General features: G+C 43.7%; 1 protein-coding gene across 1 annotated transcript in view; it reads right to left on the reverse strand.

The window, feature by feature from the left end:
* Positions 1-14185, reverse strand: part of PLB1 (phospholipase B1) — a 125169-nt gene extending 110984 nt beyond the window's left edge. Inside the window, exon 1 of the mRNA XM_007191426.2 lies at positions 14131-14185. Within this exon, the coding sequence (XP_007191488.2) occupies positions 14131-14185 (55 nt within the window). The remainder of the gene's footprint in view (positions 1-14130) is intronic.
* Positions 14186-25036: the final 10851 nt, after the last annotated feature.

The following is a 25036-nucleotide window of genomic DNA, read 5'->3' on the forward strand; positions in this document are numbered from 1 at the left end:
CAGGTACGACACATTGAAGCACAGAGAGTCAGATATCATTTTTAAGCACACTTGGGCAGAACAGAAAAGAGAAGCTTAGGGGGCTGCATGAGAACTTCCTTCAGTGTCTGAAAGGTCTGGATACCAAGGGGGATGGCCTTGTTCCATGTGGCCCCCAAACCAGGACTGGACCAGTGGAGACAGGTTGTCCCTTGGTAGAATAGCTAGAGCTACCTGAATAAGACTGCAGCCGCATAGCACAGGGAGATCAGCTCAGTGCTCTGTGACCACCTAGAGGGGTGGGATAGGGAGGGTGGGAGGGAGGGAGATACAAGAAGGAAGAGATATGGGGATATATGTATATGTATAGCTGATTCACTTTGTTATAAAGCAGAAACTAACACACCATTGTAAAGCAATTATACGCCAATAAAGATGTTAAAAAAAAAAAAAAAAAAAGAATGGGGCCGCCCAGGGCACTTGGTCCAGGCAGCGGGTGGGGACCATGGTGGGCATGTGGTACATACACCAGGCAGGTGTTAGGAGCTTGGACACCCTTGGTCTAGTCAATCTCTCCATGCCTCCGTTTCCTCACCTATAAGGTGAGGTTGATAACACCTGCCTTGTGGAGTTGCTGTAAGGATTAATCACATGTAAACATGATATCAGCATGGTATCTGACTTGTGCTGAAGGTTCAGTAACTGGTAGCTATGATTATTATAATCAGTATAAGAGAGATGATTAAGCACAGACCATTTTTCAGATACTTCCAGTCTCAATATTCTGGGATTTCCTTATATAACTAGAGAGTTCGTGTTTACCCTGATGATCTAAATCATCCCTGATAACTGCCCTGGGGCGTCGCAAAGAGGCTGTACCTGGAATCTAAGTGTCTAGACCTGAGGACCCGGATGGAGACTTAGGACCCCTGGGTCCTATCCCCACTGACTCCTGGGCCCTCACTCCAGGGCTTCCCACTCTGCTTCCCATTCTGCTTCCCACCAGTAAATGGAAGAAAAATTCTTGTCTTTCCCATAGCACCCCGAGGTATTGTGGGAGAAATTGTCAAAGCACTTGTGGCCTGACTGGACCACTGGACCCCAATCATGGAATCCCAAGGGAATTTTCCCATTTGGAAGGTTGTTTTAGCCTCAAGCTCATGGATCTATGAAGGGCTTAGAGCTCCCTGAAAAACTACCACCTCAGTATGGTCAATAAGGGAAAAAGACAAGTACTTTTCCACCCTGGTAGGCAGGAAACAGAATGTGTGTGCACACTCTGAGGAACAGGTTTGGCTGAGATCAGTCTTCCAAGCTGGACAGAGCTGTGACCACTGGAGTCCTGGAGCCGACAAAGGGCCATCATAGTATTAGGCCTTGGCAAGGCAAAGTCACACATGGTTCTCCTCCGGGAGGCCCCTCTGAACCGCTGCTTCTCAACCCACTGCCTGCTGTCCAGCCCCCAACACTGAGATTCAGATTGGATTGGCCTGGGGGTGGGGGGCCTTGGTGTGCTAGACCCCAGCAGATTTTCAAAGCCCTTTGAGTGATGTTTGTGTGCTTCTGAGGTTAACAGCCCTGACTCTTCAAGGAAACCCAAAGCTTGTCAGCCCAACAGCTGGCCAGGGGTAGGGAGTGTGATTTCAAAAGCAAAACTAAAACAACTCATGCTCTCTTAATTAGTAGATTTCCTTTATTTTTTTGTTATTATTTTTTACTTATACTGTGTCTAGAGCACAATTTTCCACCTCCATCCCTGCCTTGAAGAAAGATGGCCATGTTGTAACCTTGATCAAGCATCAATCTCTCTGGACCTTGACTTCCCCATCTATAAAATGGGGATGAGACTGGCTTCCCTGGCTTCTTCACGGGCTTCTTGTGAGAACAGGAAAGCACTGTGTGAATAGGAGAGGCCACACACTTGCAAGGGAGGACTTGTCTCCCTGGATGAATGGGAGGCATATGCCCTGGGCAGTGGGAAGGACAGTCAAGGCCAACACATGCGGAATTAAGGCCACTCTTCAGTGTACATTAAATCTGGGGGCTCTTTGAAAAAGTGCAATGTCCTCACAGCAGCCCTAAAGGGTAAGTAGAGACAGGATTGACAGGCTCTAGAGAGGCTAGGTAACTTTCACCAGCTCACACAAACCACACCAGCAAGGGCAGGGTCAGGCCTCGCACCAGCACTGCCATCCACTAACCGGTGAGCTACCTGGGTAAGCTGGGAAGGGGAGGGTCCAAGTCAGCCAGGGTTTGTCTTCTGTGCTGTCCTGGGCTGTAAGCAGGTCTTCTGGGCTTTGCCGGTCGCCCTGTGCAGCATCTTATCCCCATTCACACTTAGGGCCTGTGGGATGCTGTTTTCGACCTGTGGGCAGGCACCGCCCGGGTCAGGCAAGGTTGCTGCTCCTATACCAACAGTGCTCTGAGGAGCACAGGATGCTATCGGGGTGCTTGGGCACCCACGTGCCGCAGTCGGTGAGGGCAGCCCAAGGGCCAGAGAACCTTTCTGGGGTAGCTAGACTGACCTCTGTCTTAGAATTCTACAATGGCTGCGGTGGGCTGAACTTTGAGATCATCTCGTTTAATACCTCAGCAAACTGAGACCCAGAGAGGTTAGCAAACTTGCCAAAGACCACTCAGCAAGTTATCGAAGGCTGTGTGTGGAGCTCAGCTCTCCTTAACCTAGTCTGGCCTGCTTTCCTTGGGACCAAAGTCTGTTAAACTTACGGTTACCAAAGGGGAAAGGTGGGGAATGGGGAGGTTGGGATTAATATATACACACGACTATACATAAAACAGATAACCAACAAGGATCTACTGTATAGCACAGGGAACTCTGCTCAATATTCTGTAATAACCTAAATGGGAAAAGAATCTGAAAAAGAATAAAGATATGTATATGTATAACTGAATCACTTTGCTGTACACCTGAAACTAACAACATCATAAATGGACTATAGTCCAATATAAAATAAAAATGTTTTAAAAGGCAATTATAAAAAGGTTTTTTGCATGTGTTGTTCTATAGCCCGAGTTGCCAACATACGGAAATTTGTTCCTTTGCCGTGTCTACAAGAAAGGTATTTTCAGCTGCCCTTACCTTACCCAGCAGTCAATCTAAATAGATTTAACAGCAGGAATGCCAAAAAACGATTTAGAATTAACACTCTTACAACTTTTGGGTAGACACAACCTTTAGTCTGATGAGATTATTTAAAAATTAGAGATAATTTGGGTTGGGAAGTCCCAAACCACCATTCTTTAAATACCCATGTCCTGTGCTGATGACCCCGGGGAGACACTTATTACAAATTCCATCCTGGACAGAGACCAACGCACCCTCCCGTCTCCATCTCTGATGCCCACCCAACACTCACCCTCAAACATCTTGTGCCCCAGGAGAGGGAAGATGGTTCTAAGGAGCAGTCCTAACAGGAGAGAGCACATTCAAAGCTGGCTTGACGTTTGGCCCTTGGCTCATTATATGACCTCAGACAAGGACTGCTTCCCTTTTAGATTGTATTTTCCTTAATCTCCTCATGGGGACACTTGAGGCAGGGCCACAGCCAGGAAGGAACAACCCAAAGAAGAGAGTCCCATGGTAAAGATGAACAAGTGGTCCTGGGCAGTGGCAGGTCAGAGCCCTGACCCCTCCTCCACCATCACTCTGCTCCAACTTTGCCTCAGCCCCAAGGGGCCAGAATTTAAAGGGACCAGGGACCCCCAAAGCCAGATGGGGGCAGAAGCAAAGATTAGTGAGCTCCAACAGGAGGGGGATCCCAGGAAACTGTGTGGGGGCCTCATGTCTCCCCCATCGGGAAGGTCTCCTCCCAGAGACAACTGGGAGGTTCTGGTCTGAAGAAGGGAGCATTGCTCGAGGACCACTGCTTCTCCCTGAGATGCAAGAGTGCAAGAGGAAATGGCTGCCTAACTCAGGAGGAAAGCACTTGGCCTTCCCAGAGCCCAGCAAACTCCCTGCTGGGCCTCTTTCTAAGAGCCAGGTGAGCCTCTGACTCACCAGTGTGTTGCCTCTTTCAATGCATGACTTTTTATGTCTGAAGCCAGCAGACTCATCCTGCCCAAAATACCACTTCCATTAGGCCACTCCTCTGCTGAAGAACCTTTAATAGTTTCCCCTTCCCAATACAGCAAATCCAAATTCTAGACTTGCTGCATGACCTTGAACTGGTCGCTTAACCTCTGTAAGGCTTAGTTTTTTGTTTTTTTGGGTTAAAAAAAAATTTTTTTTAAATTGAAGTATAGTTGATTTACAATGTTATGTTAGTTTCTGGTGTACAGCAAAATGATTCAGTTATACATATATATTTTCCATTTCATATTCTTTCCCATTATGGTTTATTACAGAATGTTGAATATAGTTCCCTGTGCTATATAGTAGGAACTTGTTTATCTATTTTATATATAGGGTTTAGGTTTTTAAAATGTAAAAATAACAGATTTGGATTAAATCACTTTAGAAGTCTCTTTAAGCAAAAAGACACTGTAATAATCTCTACTGTTCTTATCTAAGGATTTCAGAACCTCACTTTACCTAACTCGTCACCTCCCCCACACCAGCCCTGCCCTTCAGCCCAACAGGCCCACTCCCTGCTCCTCAAACCCGTCACGTTGAGCCCTGACTTTGCCTTTGGGTATGTTGTTTCCCCTACTTGCATGCCCTCCCTGTTCCTCTGCCTTTATCTTAAGCCCACTCATCCTCCAGCGCTCAATCGAGTTTCACCTCCCACGTGAAAATTCTCCAGCCCACATTCATCTCTCAGTTCTCTGAATCCTGTTGCTTTTATTACAGCTACTTACACCTATTTTGGTACTTAATTCTTCTCCAGTGATTTTTATGCAGATCACTTCTCTCTCCCCAGAGGGTTCCTTACATTTGGTTTATTATCTCCCAGGCAGGCTCAGCCCTACTTGAGTTCTTAGAAGGTGCTCAGACAGTTAACTGACAGTAGCAAAAATGCAACTTGATGAAAATGATGATTGACAATAAAGCCCTCAAACTCTACAAGGTGCAGATGACATCCCAGGAAAGTAGGACTTCTGAGCCCCCAGAGAAAATCCCATACCTGTGCCCGCTACTCAGGGCAGGAATTTGGAGGCATGTGTGTGAGCTGAAGTGGGGGCTGGGAATGGGGATTCAGGCATCTGATGTAGAGGAGAGAGTCTGACACCAGAGTTCCACCATCTGCCACCAACTAGATAGGTGACTTGAGCAAGTCCCCCCGACCCCCCTTCAATAACTGGAAGGACGTGGGCCACCAGAAGTCCTCCAAGATTGCTTTCTACTCTTATTTGGAAAGAGTATTTCTAGAAGGCTGGGCTGGCATCCTCCAGGAAGGACTCCAGGCCCTTGTGAAACAAACGTTGACTAACTTTACTTGTTCTAATAATGAAAGAGGCATTCCTTTCCTCACACAATGAGTTCACCCAGTTCCCACCTTCGGCTTTGCAGCGACAGGCCTGGCATGTGTGTGTTACCAAGGCAAGAGTTTTCATTCACAAGCATGACAGTCTCCTGGGGAACTTCTGACCCATGCCAGGAAAATGAAATTCTAGTGAAAATGGTATTTTACTAGGCACAGGGATTTCCTTGCCAACTTGCTTTAGCCAATTGTAGTTTTGAGACAATGATGTTTCAGTTTTCTAAACCAAAACTTTCAGAGCAGGAATCTGTTTTAATATGGGTTTTGGTGAGCCCATTTTAAAGCTTAAACAAAAGCCCTGGTTTGGTTTGGTTCTTTCCTCCCTTGGGCTCTGCTGTAATGCAGGGAGATGGTGAAAGGCCCTGGCTCTGGACTCAGTCTCAGAACTAAATTCAGGCTCCTGTGCTTATTAGCTGAATGAACTTGGGCAAGTTATTCAACTTCTGAGTCTCAGTTTTCTCATCTATAAAATGGGGAGAATAGTACATCCCTCTTAAAGGGAAGCTGTTATATATGTACAGTGCTTAGCATGGGGCTTGGCTATTCTTCAAACAAATTTAGTTTGAAGTGATCCTTAATGGTAATGTCCCAAGTGCCTGACAGATGATGTTCATATAGTCTCTGAAGACAGGCCATCTTCATCCTAGGCCTTTATCCTAGGCCTCAAAGAATCTCACAAATAACTTTTCAAGGAGTCAAAGCATCACACACTAAAAATAACCAAGCACATAGACAAACAAGGTATGCAGGAGCAAGTATTAGCAGAAAAAAACAAAGCAGAAATAGATCAAAAACTTTGGAGACTGAAATTATCAGACAAAAATAATAAAAATATGATGTTTTAAAAAATAAAAGACAAACTAGGGCTTCCCTGGTGGCGCAGTGGTTAAGAATCCGCCTGCCAATGCAGGGGACATGGGGTTGAGCCCTGGTCTGGGAAGATTCCACATGCCACAGAGCAACTAAGTCCATGCGCCACAACTACTGAGCCTGCACTCTAGAGCCCACGAGCCACAACTACTGAAGCCCGCTCACCTAGAGCCCATGCTGCACAACAAGAGAAGCCACTGCACTGAGAAGACTGTGCACCGCAACGGAAGAGTAGCCCCTGCTCGCCGCAACTAGAGAAAGCCCATGCATAGCAACAAAGACCCAACGCAGCCAAAAAAAAAAAAATTTTTTTTTTAAATAAATAAATAAATAAAAGACAAACTTGAGGATATTTATAGGAACACAAAATTATTTTAAAAAGTAACATTGCAAATTTGGTAAAGAACTAAATGTAAATTAAATTTGAAAAATAAAACCAGTTTTCCAAATCTTCTATGATCAGGTTAAACAGCAAATTAGACACAACAGAAAGAATGAATAAACTAGGATATGTGTTATAATAAATTACTTAGAATGTAGTATAGAAAGACAACAAGATGGTAAAATTGGAAGACAGGCTAAGAGACATGGCACATAAAGTGAGAAAAGCAAACAAACATTTAATTGGCACAGCAGAAAGAAAAGACAGATATAGTGGAGTAAAAGCAATATTGCGAGAGATACTAGCTGGGAAATTTTCAAAACTGATGAAAGTTATTAAGCCACAGATTCAAGATACACTACAAATGTTGAGCAAGATTAACTCACAAAAATGAATGAACTAGGAAACACATATACAACATAGACTGTATGTTTTTCCAAAGATGGCCATGGCATTTCCTTCCATCCTGCATGCCATTTTGCAATATGACTTTTGCCACTCTTCCCCCCTTAAGAAGTGAAGTCTATTTCCTTCCCCTTGAATCTACGCTGGCCTTGAAATTTGCATTTACCAACAGAAGCAGCAGAAATTATTCTTGGGTCTAGGCATTAAAAGACCTTGTGGCTTCTAATTTTGCTCTTTTTGGACCTGAGTCACAAGGTAAAGAATCCCAGGCTTTTCATGTAGAGATAAAGGCTGTGTGGAGGAGCACCAAGGCACCCCAGCACCAAGTCCCCTGATATGGCATTTTAGACTCTCCAAGTCAATCCCAGACAACACTATGTGGAACAGAGACAAGATCCCTGAAGTCATCCCAAACTGCAGACCCACTGAATTGTGTGTAAGTAAATGTGAAAAATAAAACTTTCCAAAACTTACTTAAGAAGAAATAAATATGAATAATTCTATAACCATTAAAAAAAATGAGTCAGTAGTCAAAAGCCCACTAAAAAATAATATTTCAGGCCTAAATGGTCTTATTGGTGAGTTCTACTACCAATTAAAGGAAAAAAAATAATTCCATTATTAAAAACTATTCTAGAAAAGAGAAAAATAGGAACACTCCCAAATTTATTTTATGAGAATGTATAACACTGGTATCAAAATCCAACAGTAGTGAGAGAAAGGAAAGTTATATCTCAAGTTCAATCTCATTCATGAACATATAAGGGAAAAAAATCCTAAGGAAATGTTAGTAAACCAAATCCAGCAGTATATAAAAACAAAATACACTGTGACCAACTTGATTTTATTCCAGGAATGTATGGATGATTCAACATTAGCAAACCATTTAACATAATAATAAATCTAAAAGGAAAAAAATAATACACTTATTTCCATAGATGCTGAAAAGACCTTCAACAAACTTTAATGTTCATTCCTGATAAAAATAAAAACACTCAAGAAAACACAAATTTTTGGATACATCTTTAATGTGAACACAAAAAACACACATATATGTGTATGTATGTATGATTCCCAAAGTCCATCATCTAACTGAACAGGGAAAATTTGTTTCCTACTAAGATCAGGAACAAGGTGAGAATCCCCACTATCACCCTTGCTATTTAACATTGTATTGGAGTATTAGACAATGCAATCAGAAAAGAAAAGAAGTAAAGGCAGAAAAAGGAAAAATATCTTTATTCGTTGATAATGTGGGACTAACCATGAAAACTCTAGAGAATCAATGATAAAACTAATTCAAACAATGAAATAATTTAGGAAGATAGAAAGTATAAAATTAACATAGCAAAAAGTAAAAGCCTTCATATACATCAATATATGGCCTGGCTTGGTTAGAAGATACAGTGGCCTATTTCTCTCTATTTTGCAAATTTATGGCAATTCCAATAAAAATACCAATACCTTTTTTTTCTAAAGCTAGGCGAATTGTTTCTAAAATTCATAAAGAAAAATAAACATGCAAAAATAGCTATGAAATCCTGGAAAACAAGAGCAAAGAACGTAGGTGAAGTACATTGCAAAATGGCCACAAATCTCTCCCATCCTTGAATGTATGTCACTTTGCAGTATAACATTGCTGTTCCTCCCAACAAGAGGAGAAGTCTATTTCTCTACCCCTTAAACCTGCGGTTGGCCATATGAATTGCTTTGGTAAATGGGACATTATCAAACATGATGCAAGCATGAGACTTGAAAAGTGTTGATGCTTTTGGAACTTACCCTTTTTCATTGTATTTTGGAAACTGAGACCACACGGTCTTTAAAAAAAAAAAAAAGACAACTTCCTTTGCAATCAGAGAATTTAAAACTAAAATACTACTTCTCATCTGTGACATTTGCAAAAATTCTAAGGCCTGACAATACACTCTGTTGTCAAGCTGTGGAGAAGTAGGCATTTTCATATATATTGCCAATGGGAATGTAAAATGGTATAATCCCTATGGTTGGGGGGAAATTTGGTAATATCTAACAAAACTATATGTGTATTTATCCTTTGACTCAGAAATCCCAGTTCTAGGAACTTACCCTAAGCTCTCCCTCCAAAAACATGAATAAGACATATGTACACGATTGTTCATGACAGCATTACTTAAAGTAGCAAGATACTGGAAACAATCTAATGTGCATATTGGGAGACTGGTTGAATATATATGGTACATAATGGAATATCCTACAGCTGGAAAAAAATAAAAAATATTTCTGAACAGATATAATGTAATTTCAGGATATATTATTAAGTGAAAAAAAAATCAAGATGAAAAAGACGTTTATAGTACATTACCTTTGTGCAAGAAGGAAGAAAATATAAGAATATATATTTGCAAAAAGAAACATAGAAATGATATGACAATAATGAAATTGGTTACCTACAGGGATAGGTGGAAATGGGATGGATGGGATAGGGATGGGAATGACACTTCTCCAGGTATATCTTTTCACACAATTTTGACTTTTGAACCATGTTAATGCTTTATATATTCAAAAACTAAAGTAAAATCAAGAATGGGAGAAACTTTATAAGTGAATAGAAACAGAGACAAATTTAACTACATGTCAAATACATAACATAACCACACAGAGAGAATAAAAGAAAAAGAGTTAATACAAGTGATTTTGATCAAAGTATTTTGATTATATACCCTGTGTGGGACATATTCTAAGGACAAAAGAACCACAAAGATTTCGAACTTTGCTTGTGGTGGTGTTATTATTTCAGTAATTCCAATATTGTGTTGGATGTATTGTAGGACTCAGCAAATGAATAAATGTATCAATATTTTTGTAACCTCAGCTTACACTGTGGGATAAGGACAATACAAATCCGGAATAGAGGAAGGAGATAAAAGCCTAATTCTAGCTAAAATTAGGAGACATCTGTATAAATTCATCTCATTAAAAAGAAAACAATATTTCTTGGCTCTGTCCACTGAGAGAGCTTAGACACAATGATACTCCAGAAGCAATGAACACCCCTAGCATCTCGATCTTGGTTTCTAAATAAAATCCCCTATCAATTGGCACCTTAAAGACATTGCTAATTGCATGGTGAGGAAGGGAAAACAGAAGATTAGCCTGGAATAACTTGTTCCATAAAGCTAAAACGTGCTTAAAAATTGATGGGGAAACAGGAGTCAGCTTGAAGTGGCTCTCACTGGCCAATAACTTGAGCATTAAAATGAGTAATGACAGGACTGGGTTATAATATACTGATTAATAAAAGAATCCATATGTCCATTTTATATTAGAAAGATAAAAACCTAAAAAGAGTGGGGCAGAGAAGAGAATTTTTTTTTATGGAGGAATGCCAACTAACAATAGTAGGAGGAATGACAGCCATTTAAAAATCACCATCTTGGGCTTCCCTGGTGGCGCAGTGGTTGAGAATCTGCCCGCCAATGCAGGGGACACGGGTTCGAGTCCTGGCCTGGGAAGATCCCACATGCCATGGAGCAACTGGGCCCGTGAGCCACAATTACTGAGCCTGCGCATCTGGAGCCTGTGCTCCGCAACAAGAGAGGCCGCAATGGTGAGAGGCCCGCGCACCGCGATGAAGAGTGGTCCCCACTTGCCGCAACTAGAGAAAAGCCCTCGCACAGAAACGAAGACTCAACTAGAGAAAGCCCTCGCACAGAGACGAAGACTCAACGCAGTCGTAAATAAATAAATAAATAAATAAATAAATAAATAAATAAATGAAAGAACGTGAATTTCTTTAAAAAAAATAAAAATAAAAATCACCATCTTACACTCACCATGGTAATAATTCAGCCAAGAATCATCAATGGATTCTAAAAAACCATTGGGTATAAGAACAGTCACTCCGTATCACAGTATCTCCCTACAGACAACTTATAAATCACATGGGGGGAGGTACCTTTACAAGGGAGAAATCTGGCAGACACCATCTTAACCAAATTATCAAATTTAACATCACCAATGAAAATATTTGCTAATGTCACATGTATCACTGAATGTTACACATCAAGGACACAACATGATCTACATTGTATTTCAAGAGTTTAATCTGATTCTAGCAACAAAGAAACAGTTTGGACCAATCCAAATTGCAGTGGGCACAAAAAAAGCCAGCCTCAATTTTTCAAGGACACACACACACACAAAAGAAAGAAAGGGGAAAAAAAAGCTAAATAACTACTCTAGATTAAAAGGGTTTAAAGAGGCAGCACAAGTAAATGCAATGTGCAGTCTTTGGTGAATTTAACAATCAATGACTGAAAAAAATGAACAAAATAGTAAAAAGTCAATTAACTTAATTCACCATATTAGCAGATTAGAGTAAATCATACAATCATCTCAATAAGTGCAGAAAAATTTATTCAGCACCCACTCATGATTTTTTTAAAAAATTGCTTAGCAAATTAGTAATAAAATAGAACTTTCTTAGTCTCATAAAGAGTAGCTACAGAAAAGCCTCTAGCAAACACCACACTTACTGATGAAACATAAAACACTTTCCTTTTGAATTTGGGAATAAGACAAGAGTGCGTCCAACCATCACTGCTCTGAACAGTTGCAGTGAAGGCACCAGCCAGCACAGCGAGGCAAAAGAAAGAAAAGGCACACAGGCTGAAAAGAGAGCAACCAGACCGTCATCACTGGCAGGATTGTGTATATAGAAAATTCAAAAGAATATACGGATAACTTACTAAAATTTATAAGAGCTTAATTGGGTACAAAATTAAAAATTTATTTCTATATACCAATAACATTTTCAAAATGACAATTTAACATTCCATTTATCATACACCAAAAGTATTAGATACCTACGAATAAATTTAACAAAACATATGCAAGACCTCAGAGAAAACTATAAAGCATTGAGAGGCGTTAAAGGTCTAATTATAAGCTCATGGTTTGGAAGACTCAATATTGTAAAGATACCTATTTTCCCCTACTTGATTCACAGAATTAAAAGCAATTTCTATCAAAAGCCCAACAGGTTTGTTTTTGGGGGGGGGGGGTAGAAATTGACAAATAGTAAAATTTATATGAAAGTTCAAAGCCAAGTCACTTCTAAAGAAGAAGAAAAAACAGAAAGACTTGTTTCTCACAAATAATAAAGCTTACTACAAAACTATAGAATTAAGATAACGTGCTACTGGCACAGGGGTAGACAATGGGATAAACAAAGCAAAACAGAGTTTTAAAACAGACGCATGCACATGTGAGTCCTTTATATATGAACAGAGGCGCCTCTTCAGAATGGTGAGGAAGCAACTGACTTTTCAATAAATGGTGCTGAGACAACCAGGTATCTTCACGAAAAAACATATAAAACTGGGTTCTCCTCTTACAGTAGTCACCAAAATCAATCCCAGATGTCTTTAAAAAGACCCAGTGAGAAAAGCAAATTTATAAACTTTTTAGAAGGAAATACAGGATAATATCTTCATGACCCTGAGGCCAGAGAGAAGTTCTTAAAGAAGACACAAAGAGCACAAACCAGAAAAGATTAAAAAAACTTTAGAAACAGACAGACAGTATACAAACAGACAATGGCCAGACCATAGATGACAATACAACTGTGACCCACACATCTGCAGTAGACAGGCAAGGAATCAGCCTAGAACAGTCAGGACTTGGCCCATGTCAGCAGCTCCCCAACTTTTGTCCCTGCTTCCAACGCAGGACCAACCAGAGAAAGCCACGTATGTTTCCCAAACGAATCACTTAAGATGCCTGGCTTCTAGTTAGCCGCCTGCAGCTAGCGTCCCCCTGGCAACAGCCAAGCTTTCCCACTCCCCTGCCTGCCTCGGAGTCTCTGCCAAACGCAAACGATAGCAGCTTTTACCATAGCAACCCTGGAATACATGCCTCCGTTTGTTCTCATTTGGCTGGTCTCCCTTTACTTCCCCCCAGATTAAGAAGTTTGTTCACTTAAAGTCTCCATAAAGAGAATGAAAGACAAGCCTCAGAAGATATTTGTTGGTTATACCAACAAATAGCAAGTGCACAGCCCATATGAAAAACTAAAAAAAAAAATCAGTGGGAGAAAGGACAACCCATTGAAAAAAACGGGAAACACACTAGAACAGTCACTGCATGAAAGAATTCAAATGGTCCATAAACATAAGGATTCCTAAGCCTCAGGAGTAATCAGGGAAATGCAGTCACCCAGTGCAGGAAGCAGAGCAGGCACTCTCATTCTCTCTGGCCTCGCATCCCACCCAGCGACTCAGAGAGGGCGACTGACATGTCCTAGGTAGGTAGCCGAAGTAGCGCTTGGACCCCAGCCAGGCCCAGGCCTCTGTCTCCACCTCCTCCTCTCCCTCTGGGGGCTCCAGGGCAAGAGCTTTCTGACTCTGGGCCCGGGCCTCTCATTTGGAGACAGTTAAAAAATCATCTTTAAGGCCTTCTTCGGTTTAAAAGATCCCGCCTTTCTGAACAAAGGGAGGAAGGAAGAGCCAGGGGCTGGGAGAAGAGGGACAGAGGCACTGTCTTCTAACCATTAGCTCAGAAGAAATCCAAAGCCCTGGCTGGGAGTCCACTCGTTTCAGTCAGAGTCAGTAGTGCTAAAGAACGCGGTGCAATCCTTTAGAATTCATCATCCTCAAATCTGCCTTCCTCTGCCCTTTCAGCAAAAACAAACAAAGCCCACGTAATGATCAAAATGTGCTTACCATTAGTGGTCATAGTGGTATTTTTCCATGTTAAGAATCAAGGTCCAGGGAGGTAGGACTTGCCCAAGGCCACACAGCACAGAGCATTAGAATCCGGGTCTTCGCGACTCCTACACCTATGGCTTGCTTCCCCACCACGGGGCTGTAGCTCGCCCACACTTCTCAACTGTCCTAAGAACTGCCTGCCCCCCACAGCTGTGGGCACTTAAGCTCAGCGCTGCAGCCTGCTTGTTCTCACCTGTGCATTTCGTGCTCATGAAAATTCCTCTCCCAAGCTCTGTGCCGAAGCAACATGGGACACCAGCAGGGCTGACCCACCGGTTGCCCTCTGAGCAAAAGGCAGACTTACCTCCCCCCAGAAGCAGCAGCAGCCCCAGGAGGAAAGTGCGTGGCCGCAGCCCCATGCTGGAACCCTCCAGACGTCCGCAGACCGATGGGCTATCACTCTTCCTCCTGCTTTTATGCTCCTCTGTTGTCTGATAGGGCGCCTGTCATAAATTTTACTGTCTTCACCTTTGAAAGGGGTCAGTGGCCAGCTGTAAATGATAAATATTAACATTTAGGTAGACGATTTCTCAAGGTAGATGGGTCAAAGATGGGTAGCATGTTCTAGACAAAGGCACCAGAAGACCAGGACCACACAGCCCCCTTCGCATGGCCTTCCAGGATGTAGAGTGCCCAGAAATTGCTAGTGTCGGGGGACTGGAAATTGCTGGCACTGGGCTGGAATCCCAGGTCGGCCACAGCCATCAGAGCTTGGGGGGCATACCTTAGGTTAGCCCCAGCTTTTCCGCTGTAAGCTATGGAACTAAAAGCCATGAAAGGGGTGAAAGTACTTTGTAACAACTGTAAACCAGCCATCTCCGAATGTGAGATCTCTGGTGGGCAATGTGTTCCCACAGTGTCTCAGGAGTGCCGCTGGGTTCCCTAGTCTCCATGGCACAGACAGGTTTTTTCCGAGCCCTGCCCCTAGAGCCAGGGGTGGCCAGGAGTGTTGGGCTGAAGTGCGTGCCACACATTTATCGTCTGCATGTTGAACTGACAGATGTTAGCCAGAGGGGTGAGCCATGGAACTCATCTGATAGAACTAGAAGTTTCCTTTGGCAAACGAAGTCAGAATGCTGGGCTGGGTCTAAACTGGGCAGATGGCACTGGAGTTTAAGGCCTGGGTGACAAAATAGGCTTGAGGGGGTAAAGTTGACATTTTTTCCCACAAGTATCAAGGAACAATGGCCTTTGGTTAACAGAACAAATATATTTAAATCATCCTTGCATTTTGGTGACCCTTATGGCAGCAAGGCTGAGAGCCTGACTTCTGAGATCTAGCTAGGGGTCTGGAGCTGGTTTCTATTACCCAACCTCAGGTCTTGATCTGCTGACACTTTTCTCAAATGTTTAAAATCATAGTTGGGTTCTCTTAAGTATAAAGTGAAGACTAAGGGGGCGGCCCTTTGTTTCTGGCTTCCAGATATTAAGATGTTGTTTTCCTTTTTCAGCTGCTCAGAAAAATGTGGCTTGTGGGTGACCACTGGCTTAGCTGTACCAAAGGCTCAGCCTCAGGGCTGCACGGACGTCTCAGGTCACACCAAGAGCGTGGAGGCACTGATACAACTTGACCAGCTGACCATCAGCTGGTCCTGGAGCCTGGCAGAGGGCGGCACACAAGGCAGAGAAGGAAGAAGAAGTAAACCCAAGGCGTGTCTGCAGGGGCCATTTGGACATACATGCTTCTGAGCATCTGACACTTGCTATCTTCACCAAACTGCCCACAAGCTCAATGAGAGACCCAAAGCTGCTGTCCTGCTACAAGGATGTCAGGAGTCCACTCAGCTCCAGGCCACCAGCAGCTTTGAGGAGCATCCCTGAACCTACTGGACTGAACGGGTGTTCATAGGTCCCCATAAGCCAGTTGGAGGTGGGTCGGGAAGCGTGATGGGAAATGGGCAGAAATAGCCTGGCTGTGCAGTCTGTGTATTCCTTTCCGTCTCTTACTGCTTCTCTGCATGACCATTATGGCCCAGCTGGACTGGCACACATACCAACCTCTCACCTCTTTTCCATTTAGAAAAATTGAGAAATGACTTAAACACATATTTAACCTGTGTGAAGCATTTTTGTATAGTATAGACTGAATTCTCTCTTAGATAAAAAAAACTTTGAGTCTTGTCAGTGCATCAAGGAATTCTCATCAACTGTCAGGCAGTGGGGGAATAACATTTTTTGGGCATTCTTGTCATCCTCTGTGGTGTGCTCGTTACATGTGTTAGCTTAATTAGCACTGATGACCTATGTGATCTATTAGCAGCTGTGAAAACAAGGGACAAAGGACTTGTCAAAAGCCAGAGGCAAACTCCAAAAGCTTATAAGCTTCTCTGATTTTTGCTACTAAAATGTCCTACGAGGACATGTCCTAGAGAAGGTAAGATGCTTCATTTCGGACTTTAGCAACAATCAGCAGATGTTCCTTTTGGGAAAGGCACAGGCCTATGAATTCAAATCTTTTAGGGATGGCAGTCCATGCCTTGGTCAGAAGGCATCTTAGTGACTAAAAAAGCTGAGTGTGCTGTTGTCCAAGAATCCACAAGGCGGGGCTAGACCGAGCCTGGGCCACAGGGCCTCTGCGGATTAAAGGGGCACTGGCCTTAGAAGAGTATTCTTCAAACTGGGGGTAACAACCCATTATTATCCCATGAATTTAATTTGGTGGATGATCAGCCCATTAAAAAATTGAATGGGATATAATATAACCAAGGGCATTGCATATAGTAAGGGTAAGTAATGTTTTGAGAAACTGTCATTTCAACTACATGTGGTGATACAATATGTATTTCTAAACATGGGTCACAGTGAAAAAAAAGAAAACCACTACCTCAGAGAGTAGTAGATCAGATCCATAAAGAAATCCTTAGACTTTGAGAAAAAGAAAACAGATTTGCTTTTCCCTCTGGTGAAAGATGCAGCTACACCAAATTCCCGTGTACTGGGAGCTAGAAGTGATGCCTGTGATTCTTTTTAATGGTTGTGAGCAGGAGTAAATAAAATTGTTCTCTTCTTTCAACAAAGGAAAACCTAATCCCTGGCTCCTGGGTGAGCTCTGCCAGTGTGGTAGAATGTGTGCCTGTCATTTAGGACAAGTACCCACTGGTGCCTATTTTACAAAAGACCCATGGCTAGAAGAGGAACGGTACACACCAGAACTGTGGGAGGGGTGGAACCAGGGGTGTCAATTTCAGAATAATCTGCACGTATGCCAGTCATGCCCTGAGAATTGTCTGCCCCAAGTTTCAGCTTTTCTGAAGCACCTACTGGCCCTCACCATGACGGCCTTGTGTCACTCATTCCTGCATGGAACTAGTCGCATGATCCTGGTGGGCCTCCTGAGGGAGAAGTTGGGCCTTTCTCTTCCTGTCGTCTTGGCACCCCTGGCACCCCTCCCCACCAGAGCACCTAGCTCGGTGTCCTGCACATATGAGGCCCGCAACAAATCTTCATTCATTGGTTAAATGTTCTCCAAAGGCAGAGACAACTGGTTTAACCAAGCCTGTGTTCTCCAAGCCCTTCCCAGCCACAGAAGGGAAAATAGGCTTGGATTAGGCATCTCCAAACCTGAATGTTACCTAGATGCCAGTGTTCCTGTGGATACAAAACACAAGCCTGGATGTACACACACACACACGGGCAAAACACTGTCCAGTGCAAGTAACTGAGCAGATTTAGCTTCCCTGGGGCAGCGGATTTTCTTATAATCAATATACTAAAGATAAGAAGAGTTTAATTAAGTAATGAAAAAGTAAGAGACAAAATAAAGAAGGGACCAGCAATGCATGTCTAGAAAAAATACAATTTTCAAATATCACAGCATTAGTAATAAAAAAAATAGGACAGGGCAAATCCCAGTAGAACATACACTCCATGAGACCTGGCCTCCTTGTTCTTTGCTATGTCCCCTGCAGCTGGCACATTGCCTGTTGTAACAGGCATTCATTCAATGTTGGGCGAATAAATAAATGAATGAAAGTCAGAGTAAAAAGGAAAGAGACCAAGACTACTATAAAAAGATCAGCTCAACAGGACAGAACAGAAAAGATGAAAGGGATACGCATCATGTTTTAGGACAGAACACTGAGGAGAAAGAGACAGGCACAATGCTCTAATACCATGAAGCACGATGGGAAAAAATAATGGAGAAGCAACATTGAAGCTCACAGCCCATGGTCTTCCCCAAGGTCACACGGTTATTCTCCCATCTCGTTGGTTCTCAAGCCTGGCTTGCACATTGGAATCACCTGGAGAGCTTTCAAGAAAAATACCTGTGCCTGGGCTTTACCCTCGGACCTTCTGAATTAATTGGCCTAGGCTGGGAGTTGGGCATCAATCAAGTTCAATGATGGATTCCAGTGGAGCCAGGCCTGCCCAGTGCCCAGCACTGAGGGATGAAGAGGGCTTCATCTCTGCTGTTCTGGACGAGCCAAAGGTCCATGGGACGTGGCTTGATGCCAGAACAGGCCATGGATGCCGACAAAGTCAGACTGACCTGGCAGCCTCTGCAGCGAGGAAACCCACAGGAACACACTGGGTAAAACGCTGGAGCTTCCCTCCGAGGTCAGGGAGTAGATGGGGAAAGGGCCAGATTCTGGCGCCTGGAGAGGCTCAGTCATTGAGTACCAGGATGTGTGGGCTACAGTTCCAGACCAGCCATGGTGCCCGTTACCACCTGCAGGCATTTCCTCTTCCTTGCATCTTGGTTTCCTGGTCTGTGAGACTGATGGCATGAATTCCATGCTCTCACGTGCCGTGTGAAGAACTGGACAACAGCAGTTGGGGAAGGGGTGAGACGAGCTGCCTACTTCAAGCATATAGGGTACCTCCCTCCCGCACAAACCTTTGTGCAGAGAAGGGCACCGTCACCAACTGGCCACCATTTACAGATGGGGAGCATGAGGCCCCCACGGCATGAGCCCTGACATCCTCCAAATCACATGCTATTCTGCTTGTTGGTCCCTCTCTCATCCGCCATCTCCAGACTCTGAGCCCCCCAGACCCCCCAGTGCTTCCCAACCTTTATGCCTCCCAGCACATGGAAGATGGTGGTATTTACACAACACAGAGTCTGAGCAGATGGGGCAATCTGCAGCCTGAGATGATCAGCCAGACAGCCCCCAAGCCCCTTCCCACCCTCCCCCAACCGAGCAGGGCTTGGGGTGTGTCGTCAATGCGTTTCCCCATCTGTACACCTTAGTGCACCTACACCCAGGTGAAGACTTGAACAGCATTTGCCAAGCACCTACTAGGTGCCAGGCATCTTCTAATCAAACTCATAAATGAATTATCTCATTTAATACCAGCTACATTCATGAGGGTTAAAAGCCTTGACTAAGGTCACCCAACCAGTAAGTTGTAAAGTGGAGTTTCTGACCCAAGTCTTCTACCTCCACAGCTGTGAGTTCCTCCCAGGCGTGACTGAGAGATGAGCCTGGTGAAATGGTCTTAAACACCCTTCCAGAGGGAAGCCCGGGAAGGAGCCTGACTGTGCGTTGGTGGAGGGCAGCCTCTGGCTTGTGCACCCAGCTGGGCAGGAGAGTCTGGCAGTACGACCATTCCCTCCTGGGCGCTGAGTCTGAGCGGGCCACCCAGCCTGACCACCTCACAGCCCGGGCTCCGGGTACCCACTGACCTGTGGAAGCCATCTCAAGAGGACCAGAGAACCGAACAGGGATGCTCTGCTCCATCCCAGCTGGTGGACGCCCGGCTGTGACCTCCTTTCCCCTCCTCGGGAGGATCCCACCTAAGCAGCAGGGATTAGGTCAGAACTGGTCAGAGGGCACCCGAAACTTAGCGGCCATCTAGTCAGTCCCCTCCCGCCCCACTGTACAGAGGAGGAGACCGAGGCAGAGAAAGCAGGAGGGCCAGTCTGTGACTAAGGGCCTGAGCTAGGTCTTTGATTCCCTGATTCAAGTCCAGGGCTCTTTCCCCATTCATCACGTAGGGCTGAATCACCCCGACCACTTGCAGCAATGGAATTTTTAGGCCAGTTTTACTGATAAGAAATGAAAACCCAGAGAGAATTAGTAACTTGCCCAATTGCTCAGCTACTCAGGGTAGAACCCGGAGTGCTTGTCCTCTCTACCACAGCCCAGGAGTGGTCAGGTTCAAGTCAGAGAGGCTCGGCACAGACCCTGCACTAGCAGATACCAACATAAGGCCCAGGGCCCGCATCTCCATTCTGGAGAGAGGGTTCCCATGGAGACAGGTCGGCCAGCATGGCCAGTAGGCACTGGAACACAGGAGAAGCTCTTCCCTGGATCTTCCAGAGCTGAGATCCCCGGGGCAGGGCTGGGGGAGTGCCCTGGGGAGAGAAGCGGTGTGAGAGTACTCTGCCCACTGAGGGCGGTGCTCCCGAGGGAACTGTGCCATGTGGCTAAGCTTTCCCTTATTCCGTTTCTTTTGCATCCTTTGAGAGTTATGATCTGTTCTTCAAATCCAAAGGGAATAGCCACAGTCTCCTGGTCTTTCCTGGGAACCTCGCGTGCTTAGGACCACGCCGGGAGGATCCTGGCTCCTGCAGCCCCTCATGGCCTGACCCTACATGCTTCCCTGGCCTGTGTTCAGAGAGGACTACCTGCTCGGAGGGCTTCTCCCGGACCACGGATCCAGAGAAGGAAGAGCACCTCTCTACCACCAAATCGGGGCAACTTACCGGTTGTCGACGTCTCTCCATCTGTACTGCTGATCCAGACTGGGGCCTCTGGGCCTTTGGCTGTGGGGCAGAGGACGGCTGTGGCCTGGCGTCACCAGCTTGCTGTGGGGCTGGGCGGTCAGCCACCCTCACACACACTGCACACGGTGTTAATAGCCTTAGTAATGATGACGATGCACAAGTGTGCTTGCTTGGCCAGCTCCCTGTTTACCTGTGATGGGCATCACCTGGGGAGAGGGCCTGCAAGTGGGCTGGGAGTGGGAGGGGGCCGGCCTTCTGTCCCAGGGCGCTGATGCAGATGGGCCTGCTGGGCCAGGCGGGGCTGGGCAGGCAGACCTGCGCTGGGCTCCATTCATCAGCGCAGCCAGGCCTGGATCGGGCACAGCCCTGCGGAGATTTGTCACCTCAGGTTCTGTTTCCCGGGGAGCGCCTGTGTGCCTCTCTTCAGGGCACTGCTGGCTGAGGCAGGCCAGCCTGTAGTCCTTTCTTCTCTCCCTGATTCTGGAAGGACCATCTTTATAACTGCAGGGTTATAACCTGTTAGAACCCAGAAGAGAAAACCTGAGGAAAAGGAATTTTCAAATTCTTAATTTTCTCCATTCTAATCCCCATACATTTTCATACTGTAACATTTCTGAAGACAGTCTCTAATAAACCACAGAAATGTCTAGAAGCTTGCCCAAGATCACACGGAGAGCAGGTGGTGAGGCCAGATTTTGAATACTGTTTTTTCTGCCCCAAAGGCCAGTCCTCAACCCAAGACACAATACTTCCTTACTTTTGCTCATTTCCGTTTGTTCCTTGATTGACCCCTGTAGGCCTCTTAGGGGCCAAACACGTGTGACCAGGAGCACCCAGTGCTGTAGGCCTTAATCGCAGGCTCTCCAGAGAGTGGCCAGAAGCTCAGTGTGGTCTCCATGGAAACCTGGGATGCCTCCTCCTACTCCCCACTCCCTTTCTTCTTTGCTCTGGGAGCCACCTGGAGCCAAGTTTCCAATTGTTCCTCTCTGGAGACATTGAGATCCAGGTTTTCTTAAGCAGAGTGAGGCTCCAAGCTCTTGACCTGTAGCATCTCTCACCTGGATTCCTGTACCAGCCCCTGCAGGCTGGCCACCACAACCCCTCACCCATCCCCGAGGGGGGTGACCTTTTAAAACCCTTTCCCCTCGCTCGTCTCCCCTGCCCTCCACCGTGGCTTCTGCTCCCATCACTCTACCAGACATACTCTAAGATCAACAATTTATTCAATCCAGTGGAAAAAAAAAAATCCAGTGGACAGTGAGGCCCTCAGACCTCATCCTACCTGACATCTCAGCAGCATTTAACAGCTGACTGCTACCCCTCTTCTCAGAAAATGCTGTCCTGGATTCACAGAAAGATAGACAAGATGAAAAGGCAGAGGGCTACATACCAGATGAAGGAACAAGATAAAACCCCAGAAAAACAACTAAATGAAGTGGAGATAGGCAACCTTCCAGAAAAAGAATTCAGAATAATGATAGTGAAGATGATCCAGGACCTCGGAATAAGAATGGAGGCAAAGATCGAGAAGATGCAAGAAATGTTTAACAAAGACCTAGAAGAATTAAAGAGCAAACAAACAGAGATGAACAATACAATAACTGAAATGAAAACTACACTAGAAGGAATCAATAGCAGAATAACTGAGGCAGAAGAACGGATAAGTGACCTGGAAGACAGAATGGTGGAATTCACTGCTGCGGAACAGACTAAAGAAAAAAGAATGAAAAGAAATGAAGACAGCCTAAGAGACCTCTGGGACAATATTAAATGCCACAACATTCGCATTATAGGGGTCCCAGAAGGAGAAGAGAGAAAGGACCAGAGAAAATATTTGAAGAGATTATAATTGAAAACTTCCCTAACATGGGAAAGGAAATAGCCACCCAAGTCCAGGAAGCACAGCGAGTCCCATACAGGATAAACCCAAGGAGAAACATGCCAAGACACATAGTAATCAAATTGGCAAAAATTAAAGACAAAGAAAAATTATTGAAAGCAGCAAGGGAAAAATGACAAATAACATACAAGGAAACTCCCATAAGGTTAACAGCTGATTTCTCAGCAGAAACTCTACAAGCCAGAAGGGAGTGGCATGATATACTTAAAGTGATGAAAGGGAAGAACCTACAACCAAGATTACTCTACCCGGCAAGGATCTCATTCAGATTCAATGGAGAAATCAAAAGCTTTACAGACAAGCAAAAGCTAAGAGAATTCAGCACCACCAAACCAGCTCTACAACAAATGCTAAAGGAACTTCTCTAAGTGGGAAACACAAGAGAAGAAAAGGACCTACAAAAACAAACCCAAAACAATTAAGAAAATGGTCATAGGAACATACATATCGATAATTACCTTAAACGTGAATGGATTAAATGCTCCCAAAAGACACAGGCTTGTTGAATGTATACAAAGACAAGACCCATATATATGCTGTCTACAAGAGACCCACTTCAGACCTAGGGACACATACAGAATGAAAGTGACGGGATGGAAAAAGATATTCCATGCAAATGGAAATCAAAAGAAAGCTGGAGTAGCTATACTCATATCAGATAAAATAGACTTTAAAATAAAGAATGTTACAAGAGACAAGGAAGGACACTACATAATGATCAAGGGATCAATCCAGGAAGAAGATATAACAATTATAAATACATATGCACCCAACATAGGAGCACCTCAATACATAAGGCAACTGCTAACAGCTATAAAAGAGGAAATCGACAGTAACACAATAATAGTGGGGGACTTTAACACCTCACTTACACCAATGGACAGATCATCCAAAATGAAAATAAATAAGGAAACAGAAGCTTTAAATGACACAATAGACCAGATAGATTTAATTGATATTTATAGGACATTCCATCCAAAAACAGCAGATTACACTTTCTTCTCAAGTGCGCATGGAACATTCTCCAGGATAGATCACATCTTGGGTCACAAATCAAGCCTCAGTAAATTTAAGAAAATTGAAATCATATCAAGCATCTTTTCTGACCACAATGCTATGAGATTAGAAATCAATTACAGGGAAAAAAACGTAAAAAACACAAACACATGGAGACTAAACAATACATTACTAAATAACCAAGAGATCACTGAAGAAATCAAAGAGGAAATCAAAAAATACCTAGAGACAAATGACAATGAAAACACAACAATCCAAAACCTATGGGATGCAGGAAAAGCAGTTCTAAGAGGGAAGTTTATAGCTATACAAGCCTACCTTAAGAAACAAGAAAAATCTCAAATAAAGAATCTAACCTTACACCTAAAGGAACTCGAGAAAGAAGAACAAACAAAACCCAAGGTTAGCAGAAGGAAAGAAATCATAAAGATCAGAGCGGAAATAAATGAAATAGAAACAAAGAAAACAATAGCAAAGATCAATAAAACTAAAAGTTGGTTCTTTGAGAAGATAAACAAAATTGATAAGCCATTAGCCAGACTCATCAAGAAAAAGAGGGAGAGGACTCAAATCAATAAAATTAGAAATGAAAAAGGGGAAGTTACAACAGACACCGCAGAAATACAAAACATCCTGAGACTACTACAAGCAACTCTATGCCAATAAAATGGACAACCTGGAAGAAATGGACAAATTCTTAGAAAGGTATAACCTTCCAAGACTGAACCAGGAAGAAACAGAAAATATGAACAGAGCAATCACAAGTAATGAAATTGAAACTGTGATTAAAAATCTTCCAACAAACAAAAGTCCAGGACCTGATGGCTTCACAGGTGAATTCTATCAAACATTTAGAGAAGAGCTAACACCCATCCTTCTCAAATTCTTCCAAAAATTGCAGAGGAAGGAACACTCCCAAACTCATTCTATGAGGCCACCATCACCCTGATACCAAAACCAGACAAAGATACTACAAAAAAAGAAAATTACAGACCAATATCACTGATGAATATAGATGCAAAAATCCTCAACAAAGTACTGGCAAACAGAATCCAACAACACATTAAAAGGATCATACACCACGATCAAGTGGGATTTATCCCAGGGATGCAAGGATTCTTCAATATACGCAAATCAGTCAATGTGATACACCATATTAACAAACTGAAGAATAAAAACCATATGATCATCTCAATAGATGTAGAAAAAGCTTTTGACAAAATTCAACATCCATTTATGATAAAAACTCTCCAGAAAGTGGGCATAGAGGGAACTTTCCTCAACATAATAAAGGCCATATATGACAAACCCACAGCAAACATCATTCTCAATGGTGAAAAACTGGAAGCATTTCCTCTAAGATCAGGAATGAGATAAGGATGTCCACTCTCACCACTATTATTCAACATCGTTTTAGAAGTCCTAGCCACGGCAATCAGCGAAGAAAAAGAAATAAAAGGAATACAAATTGGAAAAGAAGAAGTAAAACTGTCACTGTTTGCAGATGACATGATACTATACATAGAGAATCCTAAAAATGCCACCAGAAAACTACTAGAGCTAATCAATGAATTTGGTAAAGTTGCAGGATACAAAATTAATGCACAGAAATCTCTTGCA

Source organism: Balaenoptera acutorostrata, chromosome 12 (genome assembly GCF_949987535.1).
Source record: "Balaenoptera acutorostrata chromosome 12, mBalAcu1.1, whole genome shotgun sequence".
Taxonomy (NCBI): Eukaryota; Metazoa; Chordata; class Mammalia; order Artiodactyla; family Balaenopteridae; genus Balaenoptera; species Balaenoptera acutorostrata.